This window comes from Aethalodelphis obliquidens, unplaced genomic scaffold (assembly GCF_003676395.1).
Source record: "Aethalodelphis obliquidens isolate GAN/ISIS:26980383/991018 unplaced genomic scaffold, ASM367639v1 scaffold23, whole genome shotgun sequence".
In the NCBI taxonomy this organism is placed as follows: domain Eukaryota; kingdom Metazoa; phylum Chordata; class Mammalia; order Artiodactyla; family Delphinidae; genus Aethalodelphis; species Aethalodelphis obliquidens.
Window position 1 is genome coordinate 19,696,204 of NW_020837967.1, and position 12,844 is coordinate 19,709,047.

The 12,844-nt window shown below is 45.4% G+C and overlaps 1 protein-coding gene across 4 annotated transcripts in view; it reads right to left on the reverse strand.

The window, feature by feature from the left end:
• FAM107B (family with sequence similarity 107 member B) overlaps positions 1 to 12,844 on the reverse strand; it is a 217,220-nt gene that overhangs the window by 8,783 nt on the left and 195,593 nt on the right. For 3 of the 4 annotated variants that reach the window (XM_027121916.1, XM_027121917.1, XM_027121918.1), the window contains one exon: positions 2,195 to 2,378. In XM_027121916.1, coding sequence (XP_026977717.1) covers positions 2,195 to 2,378 — 184 coding nt within the window. The remainder of the gene's footprint in view (positions 1 to 2,194; positions 2,379 to 12,844) is intronic. The other variant, XM_027121919.1, reaches the window with a different exon arrangement.

The following is a 12,844-nucleotide window of genomic DNA, read 5'->3' on the forward strand; positions in this document are numbered from 1 at the left end:
GGCGACAGAAAGGCAAACAGGAATGAGGTCCATTTTCACAGAATGTGCCTACTCCAGGAAATTTGGAAACAGATTCAGTTGCACAAACTGAATGTAATGTTTTACACAGACAGACCCAGGCTACTAACTACATTTCTGCAGAACAGCCTATAGCCTCTAATTCAAAGAACAACTATTCCACCAACTTTGCTTTACCGTTGTCTCTATTCTGACGTGGAGCCTTTTCATAGATAAAATAGAAAAAACAAAAACCCAACAACAGTTTGAACTAGAATGTTCCTTAGAGATTAACTAAGTCTCCTACTCCTATCTGACAGGCAAGGGGACTGAGATCCAAGAGGTAAAGACAATCAGAAAATTATTTGGTTTAGGAAACCATTCGGCTCCCCTCTTTTAGAGGATATTAAGCTTTCCATCTTCCCACCAAAATGCAGACATGGTTTCCCAGGAAGGATGGCCTCCAAATTCTCTGGTCTGTTTAGGAACGTATACAGTCTTGTTTTGCTATGGGCGTGATGATATCAAATCCTTGGGGGTTTTGTTGTTTTTATGCGACAAAGACAGGTAGAAGCTAAGGACTTATTCAAAAGGGATCAAACTCACATTCTACTGATTAAGCGTTATTCAGACAGCACGCTAGTGTGCTGGGGACAGAAAGTAAGTCACATTCCCACATCTGGAGGGACAAATGTAGTTACAAAGAGTTCCTGGGACAGAAGATATATGAGTTCTGGCAGAGGTACACTCCGACGGAGAACTGCCATAAAAATGCCCCCTCATCCCTTTTTAAAATGTTTCATTTTTATTTTTAATTAGGCCCTTCTTCCAAAACGTTACCCCAATGCTGAGCTTGGTCTGCACATCTTTCAGTGCAGTGGGCAGTAGCTACCTTTTCACCAAGGCTTAGCAAAGAGTGAGCAGATGAGTGGTCCACAGTTCCACAACTCAGATCAGCACAGTTTTACTATGAAGACCTGAAAACAGTTCTAAACGAAGCTTAACAGATCTTCCAGTAACCTTGTGTCCTAATAAATAAAGCAACTTTTCATCCTCAGCTCTCCCAGTCCAGTAGCCCTGCCCATAATCACTTAAAACGCAGAGTACCAGCCATAAAAAAGAATGAAATAGCGCCATTTGCTGCAAAACGGATGGACCTCGAGATTATCATGCTAACCAAAATCAGAAAAAGAAAGACAAATACCATATGATATCATTCATATGTGTAATCTAAAATACAACACAAATGAACTTATCTATGAAACAGACTCACAGACAGAAAGAGGACTTGCGGTTGCCAAGGGGGGTGGGTAAGGGAAGGATGGATGGGGAGTTTGGGATGAGCAGATTCAAATTATTATATACAGAATGCATGAACAACGAGGTCCTACTGTATAGCACAGAGAACTATATTCAGTATCCTGTGATAAACCATGATGGAAAAGAATATGAAGAAGAATATAAATATGTATAACTGAATCGCTTTGCTGTACAGTAGAAATTAACACAACACTGTAAATAAGCTAGACTTCCATAAAATAAACTCTCAAAATTAAAAAAAGCAGAGTATACCGAACCCAATGCCCTAAATTACGTATGACACAGATGGAACTAACAAATGGTTTACAAAGAAGACTGAAGGTCAATGTTTTGCTCCTCGCCAAAAAAAAATTAATAATAAAAATGATAGTAATCATTTAAAATGCTACCTAAAAACAAACAAATGAAAACACAAGAAAGGGGGTCCTTATCTACTGTTAAGTCTGATGTGGTTCTAGAGACTTCTCCCTGCCACTCTACAAATGCTGAAGTGGGTGGTATCTGTTTTCACATTTCCCCAGATATATGGGGAAAATTCAGAATTTTTACAAATCTAAGCAATAATGTATTCCTCTTCGACGTAGGACACCCTCTTTTATCCTTAATCCAGCCCCTTCTGTACAAATTCTAAAATACGCATCCACTTGAGAAGGGGACCCAGGACCACAGAACTCCGAGAGACCCTGGGGCCGGCAGCTGAGCCTGCAGACGGCTTTACATCATGGGTGCCCTGACTCAAGGATGCGAAAGGAATAGGAAGTGTTAAATACGGTCAAGAAACAAACAACTCTTCGAAGCCTTTGTAAACGTAACTAAACTTAAATCTAGTTACCTTAAAAGTCCCCTAAGGAAAACTCCACTCAAGAAAGCATCTTACCTTTTTTGATTCATAAGAAGTTCTCTGTGAAGGTCTTGATGGTTCCGGGATGTTTTGACAGGATTGACTAGTTTCTGAGGCCTAATTAGTTCAGGATTGTCATCGTCTATATAGTCTGGCTCAGCCATGATGTTTCTCGGGATGAGATACGTGTCCTTCAGGTCAGAATCCTCCAGCGGGCTGTCTGAAACAGAAAGATGAAATTCACTGTGGTCTCTGCTCAGACGTCTGCACAGGGGCCGAGGCCCAGGACAGCCGGGCTGGCCCAGCAGCTGACACCGCATCCGCCACGGGGTCCCTTCACCACTTCACTGAAAACTCTGAAGCTCTGTCAAAGAGATAGGGGCAGGGCTTCCCTGGTGGCACAGCGGTTGAGTCCGCCTGCTGATGCAGGGGACACGGGTTCGTGCCCCAGTCCAGGAAGATCTCAAAAAATAAATACATAACTCGTCCAGGTTAATTTTACCAGTAGTGTAAATCTCAAATTAAAAAAAAAAGAAAAAGAAAGAAAGAAAAGGAACATCCTCCGATCTTAAAACCCATGTTCTGTATAACAAATTATGATGCTATTTTTTATTTTATTTTATTTTTTGCGGTACGCAGGCCTCTCATTGCTGCGGCCTCTCCCGTTGCGGAGCACGGGCTCCGGACGCGCAGGCTCAGTGGCCATGTCTCACGGGCCCAGCCGCTCCGCGGCATGTGGGATCTTCCTGGACCGGGGCACGAACCCGTGTCCCCTGCATCAGCAGGCGGACTCATCCACTGTGCCACCAGGGAAGCCCCTATGATGCTATTTTTATAGAAAAATCTTTTGTTCTGTACGTCTGTGTCTCTATTTCTGCTTTGGAAATAAGGTCATCTATAGCATTTTTTATAAAATAGACAATTGATGGGAACATACTGCAAAGCACAGGGAATTCTACTTAATGTACTGTGGTAACCCTAAATGGGAGGGAAGTCCAAAAGGGAGGGAATATCTGTATGTGTATGGTTGATTCATTTTGCTGCACAGTGGAGGCTAACGGAACATCGTAAAGCAACCATATTCCAATAAAATTAGTTAAAAAAACAACAAACAGAAAAAAAAAGAAAAATCTTTTGAAAATCAACGTGAAAATAAAGAAGACGAAAGCCCAAAGAATAAATAAGTCAACTAAAACAGAAAACTTGTAGCTGCCTCATTTGTTTATATATTTTAGGTATAAACACATGATTAAAGCTCAAAATTAATGAGCAATAATATATATATCTAACAAATTACACCAAACATTCTTTAAATGCTACCTGCACTGACCTTTTAAAAACAAGCATGCCTGCAGCCCTCCCCCAAATGGAAACTCACAAACCTCGACAGTGGTAGGTTAGTGACCCCCTCCCAGCAGCCTGACCGTGAACGCACCCCGAGGAGAATGTGCTCCTTGGTGGAGACTGGAGAGGCACCAAACACACTTGTAGGCAGTCTTGATTTTGTTGAAAAGCCAAGAGCAGTTTCATCCTAGTTAATCAGTAGACAAGAAGGCCCATATGCTTCCATAAAAGGACTGGTTTCTCTGCCCTAAACCAGGGATAATCTCCGGGACATCAAATGCAAACAGATTCCTGCCCTCCTGAGGTCAAGGTGTCAGCAGGGGTGGGGAGAAGAGTATTCCAGACACCGGAATGAGACAGGAGTCAGGAGCATGCCTGATGGGTCTGAGGGAGGACAGACACCAGCGAGGGTGGGGATGGAGAGGGACCAGTGGGGACGCAGGGGTGGGGTGAAGGTGATACGATGCGATGCGGGACCTTGAAGGCCAGTGTCAGGGCTCTGGCCTTTGCCCTGAGTGACAGCCGGGAGCCGTGCAGGGCTCTGGGCAGGGAAGTGACGAGCTCTAACTCATGCGTCCAGACAATGACTCTAGCTGCTGAGTGTAGGACAGACCAAGGCGGCCAAGGAAAGATGCCGCCGGGAGGTGAGTGTCAGGGGACCCAGATGGTCTGGATCAGACAGATGCCGTTTCATCCCGGGCCTCAGGACTCCCCTAAAGGACTGCACACGAGGTATGAGACACAGAAGGGCCGAGGATGTCTCGAAGGGGCCTGGCCTGAGCAACAGGACCGAGCGGTCGTGGTGGAGGCCGTGCGGACAGCAGATGGGAAGCAGCTCCCTTTAGGACGTGTTGGGTGGGAGACGTCGCTGGACGCCTGAGTGGTGACGCGGTAACTGGGCAGCGGCTGGAGGGGATCTGCCGTAACTGAAGCCCCCAAACATCTTCCTTCTTCTTTCTCCCTGGTTTGCCCTTCTTCTAAGTGGGGACGGGAAAGGGAGTCCCGGCCTGAGTCAGGCGTGTAGACCTCAAGCGTGACTGCAAACCAGGCTAAGGGAGACCTTGTGGCCCCCGTACAGTGGGCCACACTGGGGTCTGGGAAAGGTCACTTACAAGAAGGAGGGTGAGCTGGCTGGGAGCCACACTGTGTGTCCCTGAGCACCCCTGGCAGTGGTGGTGGCCGGAGAACAATCTGGGGTCTGGTTCCTTTTCAGCAACTTTCCACCCTGGAGCCAGGACATGGCAATAAGCATCTAACTGACCTCCTTGTTCGACTTTCTCCCCTCTGCCAACTACCTTCCCCATGGCTCCCAAGGCTGGGAAACACAGCTCTGATCGTCAGGGAACCCTCCCAGCTCACAGATCCTGTCCTCGACGAAAGGAAAATGAACACTCACTGCTCCCCGTGTGTTCACAAGTCCCTGCCTTCCCCACCAGCATCCTGTGCCTGCAACCTGCCCTCTGGCAGGGCCGCTGATCTGCTCCCTACCCAACCCTGGACCACAAAGCCAAATCTCACTCACACCTTCAGGTCCAGGCGAATGTCAGATCTTCCACGAAGCCCCCCGCCCAACTCCCCAGGTGCAATTCTCTGACCTCTAGACAACTATGGGGTTCTCTTTGCCCCCTTTTCCTAGTACTCACCAACCTCCACCTTGTGTTGCAGCAAAATGTACATAAGTCGTATCATCTCTTCACGGCAAAGACCGCATGTGGTTTACGTGCATATTCCTCAGACCCCTTGGACTGAGTCAATGAAAAGTCAGTCCTTAAATGAAGGAACAGAGCCCACGAATAACTAGCAGGACAGGGAAGCCCTGGGCTGTTTGGAGTCCAGAGCAGCAAGTAAAGCCTGAAAGGGCTCCGAGCAGCGAGCATCCACAGCCCGAAAGGGAGGAGGAGACAGAAATACGTCTGGGAGTAAAAGCACTTTGTAACTGGATGCTATTATTGCTACGAAACATTCTTCCAGAAAGTAACATGAAGACACTCTTGTCATATACACGCCCCTGGCCCAGTAACTGATTCATAAAGTAATTTTTTTTTTAACTGTCAAGTCAGTGAAGGAAAATGAAGGTCAGCTCAGTACAGGAGAAGCAAACCTGGCTTGAGATCTTGGACAAAGCTTAAGATGTCTGCCCCTCGGTTCTCCCACCTTCTAAAATGAGTGTTGTTGTAAGAACAGGCTGAAGGGGCTTCCCTGGTGGCGCAGTGGCTAAGAATCCACCTGCCAATGCAGGGGACACAGGTTCGAGCCCTGGTCCAGGAAGATCCCACATGCTGCGGAGCAACTAAGCCCGTGTGCCACAACTACTGAGCCCATGAGCCACAACTACTGAGCCCATGAGCCACAACTACTGAAGTCCGCACGCCTAGAGCCTGTGCTCCGCAACGAGAAGCCACCGCAATGAGAAACCCTCACACCGCAACGAAGAGTAGCCACCACTCGCCGCAACTAGAGAAAGCCCGCGCACGACAACAAAGACCTAACGCAGCCCAAAAAATAAATAAATAAAAATAACACTTAGAGTTCCGGCAGAGAGCGCAGTGAGAAGCGGATCGCGGCCTTCTAGCCCGGGGCCCTCCAGGCCCTCCGGCCTCTGGTCGGCAGGTGAACTGGGGGGCCCCCGGGACAAGCTCAGGCTGTGTCTTACCAAGCCCCAGAGCCCTCGCCGCAGCCGCCCACTGGCAGGGCCCGAGCCTGGAAGCAGCAACGAACTGCTGCCCCACCCCCACCTCTGCGACCTAATGGCGGTGGCCCCTCGGAGCCCAGATCCCGCCCACCGCCGGGTCTCTTGACCCCACGCTGCAGGGGTTAGGCGAAGCCTCCGGCAGGCCACCGAGGCCGTGGCGCCTTTGGGCGTCGGGCGTGTCAGGGCGAGAAGCATGGCGGCCACTGGAACGCTGCGGAGGGCCGTTAGAGCCTCGAGGGCCTGGGAAGGGGGCTCTACGTGGAGGCCAGCTCAGCCACCCTTAGGCCTTGGAGCCCGCGCGGATCCGGGACCTGACGTGACCTCTCTGCCCCAGTTGGACGAGACCTCACCTCGTCCGGACAATGACGGACAAAGGCCTGAACGGGCCCGGAAGGTGAGCGGAGCCCCGGTCGACGACGGGTGGAAGGTTAGCGGGTCATCGGGCGGTTGGTCATCGTTCTACCAAGACCTCGATGTCGGAAGATAGAAATGGTAGAATAACGTACCACACGCGGCCAATAGGAAGTGCCCGCCACCCTTTGGGATGATTTACTGGCCGTTTATAGAAGGCCTGTGTATATAATATGAAAAAGCTGCTCTCAACTTTCCCCCTAACCTTTCGAAAGAAAACTTTTCGCTACATATAGGCCTTCTAGATGTGAAGAGGTTGCCGACGTATGATAGAGTTAAAGTCACATGTCTTGTAAATGCCCATTTGTTTCTTTAAAAAAACCGTAGAAAAGAAATGTCTTCTGGAAATGACTTTTCGAAATGGAGTTGTTGGACCACCTCTAGAGGCGACATCAGGAGCCACAGAGGTCCACGTTTGTTCAGTGGGTTAGAGGACATGGAATGGAAGACGTTGAGGAGGAAGAAAAGAAGGTTCTGTGCCAGACTGCTCACAGAAGACATTTGCATATTAGAACCATTGTTTTGTGTGTGCATTTTACTCCTTACTACTGTATGTGTAGTTGACAATAAGTACTTTTTTGATATATCTAGTCTTTCTAGATCTTCTAAAGTGCCTGATATTTGTTCAAAGTAGAGGTAGTAAAAAGACATTTTGTAAATATCTTTTTGTTAAAATTCGTATGAAATGTTGTTTGGGGGGGAGGGGTGGCCAAACCACCTTTTTGAACAGTACGCAGTATGCACTGTGCTTGTTTGTGCACTGGTGCAAGGTTGCAGGGAGGAGAAGGAAGTGCAAAGAGCTCTGTGCCAGTGTGTTTATAGTGAGGCAAGATTAACCATTGTCTTTTTTATGTTCCCGCATTTTGTTTCACTTTTATGTGTATATAGTGTATATAATGGACAAATGAGTCCTAATTTACAACATCTAGTCTTTCTAGATGTTAAAGAGGTTGCCAGTGTATGACAAAAATAGAGTTAGTAAATAATACATTTTGTACATTTTGTGTTAAAATTTCTAGGAAAGATTGTCTTCTGAAAATTTGAGCGTGATAGCCCTCTGGGTTGGTGGAGGGGAGAGAGAGAGAAGGGGGTTGGTCTTAGAATGGCTAGAATGCTGGTATTTTGAAGACACTTTCAGATTACAACTGTTACATGTGTGCAGTTCTTTCAATACTGCTCTGTATATAGTGGACAAATTAAGTCCTTATTTGAAACATCTAGTCCATCTAGATGTTTAGAAGTGCCCAACGTATGTTAAATGTAGATGTAGTAAAATATCACTTTGTAAATAACTTTTTGCTAAAATTCACAGGAAGTACTGTCTTTGGGAATGTTAAATGTTAAAACCACCTCTCTGAGCAGTATACTATTGTCTATACTTGTTCAGTGGTTTGGAGGAGGGAGGGAAAGAATTGCAAAAGGTAATATGCTAGTGTGTTCATACCTGGACATTTTCAGACAAAACCATTTTTTGTATGTTCATTTTGTTTTGCTGTGTATATAGTGTATATAATGGACAAATTGAGTCCTAGTTTTGCAACATCTAGTCTCTAGATGTTAAAGGGGTTGCCAGTGTATGACAAAGTAGTAAAATTAGCACATTTTGTATACTTTATTGAAATTCATAGGAAAGCTTGTCCTCTGTAAATGACTTTTGGATATGAATTTGTTCAACCACCTCTAAGCATTACATATGCATGTACTTGTCCACTGGATTGGTGGTGGAGAGAAGGAAGTGAGGGAGGAAATGGTTCAGGCCAAAATGGTCATATTTAGAAGATACCTCAGATTATAACCATTGTTACATGTGTGCAATTTTATTTAACAGTGCTGTGTACATAGTGGACAAGTAAGTTCTTATATGAAATATCTATTCTTTCTAGATGTTTAGAAGTGCTTGATGTATTTAAAAGTAGTTTTAGTAGAATAATGCTGCTTGTAAATAGCTTTTAAAAACTGATGGGAAATACTGTCTTTGGAAATGGAATTGTTAAACCTCCTCTCTGAACAGTATACTCTGTGCTTGTTCATTGGGTTTAGGGAGGTGGGAGGGAAGATTGCAAAAGATGTTTTGCTAGCAGGTACTAGAACATTTCAACTTATCCATTGCTCTATATGTTACATGCATTTTGTTTAACTTTACTGTATATATTTTGTATATACTGGACCAATGGGTCCCAATTTTATAATATCTAGTCTCTAGATATTAAAGAGGTTGCCAATGTACGACAAAAGTAGAGTTAGTAAACTAACACATTTTGTACAAAAAAAAAAATAACACTTAAAAAAAAAGAGAACAGGCTATAATGTGGATATAAGTATTCAGTATAATCTCTGGCATGTCTATGATGCCAGATTCAATAAATGGAAACTATTATTAGTCAAGCTATGTGACTAACAACATTCCACATTTTATTCAGAGGTCTGGGAAACCCTGTATATACAAAGCTCTACCTCTCAAGGCCTTTAAAGCATAAGAGTTCTCCGAAAACATACGAGTTCAACTAGGTGACCCACAGGCACTGAAACAAAGGCACAAACATTTTCCCTCTCCTTTCTCTCCAGTTTGCCCTTCTTCTCAACCAGCGTGGGGAAAGGGCCACGAAGCCCCCTTCACGTTCTCGCCGGTAACATTCAGTGGTTCTAAGACCCACTCAGGCTACAAACATTAAGAACCTTCTGCAAAGTGTAAAAAGTCTATCACACACACATGGAGTTCTGAATGGCTCAGGCTACAGTGCAGGGTGTGTATCAAGGAAACAAGGCTGCTAGTGAGGATCTCTGATGCTGTTCTGAAGTGGAGGGGATTCACTGAAAGATTTTAAGCCATTGAATAACAACACAGATTTGCATTTTAGACATATACTAATGCTATGCACTGAAAAATGCAACCTGATGAAAATTCTGCCTTTAATTCCTGAGAATCAAGAAACGGAAATCATCACTAAACTCTACTATCCCAGAGAGTAAGGAAATCCCATCCTTACAGATGCCTTCTGAGTCCTTGCTTTTGCATTTTTTTCCTCTTTCAAAGGTTAACTCTGGGCCCAAGCCTCTGCCTGTCCTGGGTATTTTGTGTTGATTGCTTTCCAGAGGCGAATAACCATCCCCACAGAAAAATTCCACAGCTCGACTAATAAAACAAACATTTCACTGCATCTGAGTTTCCCATCAGTCTATTCCTGGCTCCAGTAGTTCACTTACATATTGTTACATCACAAAGATATATTTTTTTTGTATTTTGGCCTCAGGGCTTATGGGATCTTAGTTTTCTGACCAGGGATTGAACCCGGGCCCTCAACAGTGACAGCGCAGAGTCTTAACCACTGGACCACCAGGAATTCCCACAAAGATAAAATTTAAAACCTAATCCTTTGAGATGAAAAATCAGAATTTACAGATTATGCTAAATTCCATGTTTCCCTTAATATTTAAAATCTAATTCTACCTAGAAGTGCTAATAAATGAATCCTTTAGAAAACAATACTGGGACTTCCCTGGTGGCACGGTGGCTGAGACTCCAAGCTCCCAATGCAGGGGGCCCGGGTTTGATCCCTCATCAGGGAACTAGATCTCACATGCATGCCACAACTAAGAGTTTGCATGCCACAACTAAGGAGACTACGTGCCACAACTAAGACCCGGTGCAACCAAATAAATAAACAAATAAATATTTTTTTAAGCAATGAAAAAAATAAAAAGGAAGAAGACAATACCTGAAGCCTGTCGGTGCATGCAGGTTACAGCTGTACTAGAACCAAGCGAAGCTAAACAATTAAACATCTCAACTGCTGCGACTTCTTCTGGAAAGTGCAAAGTAATTCCAAGGCAGTTTTTAAGAGCATTTGTTTCCCAGGCTGTCTCTAAGAGATTCTAGCAACCCTCTCACGATACCCTGAAAAACCCAAGTCATTTAAGATCGCAGGCCAGCCAAGTCCAGGCCTGGGTCAACCTGGAAGGGGAACGGCTGTCTCTGGACCCACGGGAATCTCCTGCAATAGCCACTGTTCCCAGAAGGGAGGCTGGCTGGCTGTGAGGAGAAAGGCCTTGAGAGAGCAGAGAGTGAGTTAAAATGGGAATTTCTCCCAAACAGCCCAGGGCTCCACTGACAAACTCCTAAGCCTGGGGTGAACCTAAGGATTCAGTCTCGTTGCCAGGAGACAGTGGCAGCATCTGGTACCCAAAGGCATCAGACAAGTGCCCAGATGACCTCTGTGGCCACAAACCTAATAAACTAAGGCTGACAAATGACACCAAACCACAGCCATCCACAAGAGCTCATAAATGTGATTTTTCCAGCTCTACCCGGCCCACTGCTGCTAGAACTTCAGACCCGCAATAAACTGGCCACAAAGATGCTGCTGTACACATGCCAAACACTGACGCGCTTGGGAAAATACCAAACTAGTATTCTCATTGGTTTTTGCATCCCCCCAAAATGTTTTTTTACAAAAAAAAAATAAGGCACATATTTTATATTTAGAAGATGGGAAAGAAGTCAAGAAAAACCTCGGGAAGACAGAACGCGTGCCAAGGTTAAAGATAAGCTGGTCAGGGTGAGGCAGGACCAACCAGTAGGTGGCGACAGCTCCGCAAATCACGAGGCGTCCATTTCCAGGATGACACCCGCACCTCACCCTGAAAAAGCATCAGAGAGATGCCACAAAAGGAATCCATTGTGGGTCACTGTGCATCTTCCCTCGATGTTGTCCACAAGCTTCTCCCCATCATTTCAGCCTCATGACGGCCCAATGAGGCAGGAGGTTTTATTCTCCATGAAGTCTCCAAATTCCCTATAGGCTCAGACAGCTTCAAGGCCACGGGCTCCAGGTCACACCAACTGGGTCTAAATTCCAGTTCTCTCATTTACTGTAAGTGTGACTTTGGGCCAAGTTTTCTCACCAGTTTAAAAAGAAGAAGAAGAGGTAGAAGAAGTGGAAGAGGAAGAAGCAGCAGCAGCCAGGGAAAGATTATCTTATAGGGTTACGAAGAATAAATGAGAAAGGCACACCCAATGCAGGGCCTGGAATAGTAAGCGTCCAGTAAGTGTCACCTGCGATGAGTGCTGTCATGGGCAACAAATAACGACTAGTAAAAATAACCCTGTTACTGCTGCCCCAGGTTACACAGCTACGAAAGGGCAGGACCAGGATTTGAACTAGAGTCTGTCTGATTCCACGGGTATGCCCTCAAGCATCCCACTCTTCTGGGCCGTGATAATGGTGGGGCAGGGGGAGGCAGGAGAGGAGACAACAGGTTTCGCTTTAACAGGATGACTTCCTCTCTCAGAAAGCTTTTAGAAGCTTTATAACATCATAGCTTTATAACCCCAACCAGAAAACATCTTGCAGAAAGTCACATTACTGCGGGGAAAGGTTGCGAGAGGGACACAGTTTCTTTAAAACATATAAATGTTTTTAGAAGGATGCTCAGAGTAGCGATATTCATAACAGCCCCAAACTGGAGGCAACCCAAATGTCCATTAACCGTCGGATGGAGAAGTAGATGGTGGTGTGAGGATATAATGGAAGAATACACAGCAATGAGAACAACAACAGCAGCATGACCGAACCTCACAAATACAACGTCAGCAGAAGAAGCCAGACACACGGGAGTCCCTCCTGGATCATTCCACGGGTCTGATGTTCAAAACAGGCAAACCCAGCCTCTGGTGTCAGATGTCAGGATAACGGTTACCTTGGGAGCAGAGAGGCAGTGGGTGGGGAGAAAGGGGGCTTCTGGGGTGCCGGTAAGGTTCTGTTTTCCGATACAGGTTCTGGTTACACAGGCACATTCACTATGAAAATTCACCCATCAGTTCACTTTTGGGGCTCATGCCCTGCTCTGTATGCATATTATCCCTCAATAAATACCGTACATATTAAATAGCTATTAAACTTACAATCTAGGGATCATTCAGTTGCTGCTATATGATTACAGTTTTGTTATTTCATCCATTTGAAACCCTGTTCAGTCCATGAGAAGTAATACCACCAGGTTTGAAGACCACCCATCCTGGATGAGAAGCCTGGTTATGCCACTTACCAGTTATGTGATTTTGTACAAATGACTTAACCTGTGTCTTGATTTCCTCACCTGTAAATCAGGGCTCGTGCACCCACGTTGGCAGAACTGTCCCAAGCATTAAAAAAAACTTAAGGAAAACATTCACCATACGTCGTACCAGCCCATGTGGCAGATGTTCAATAACCTGGACAGTTAAGTAGTTCCAACAAATT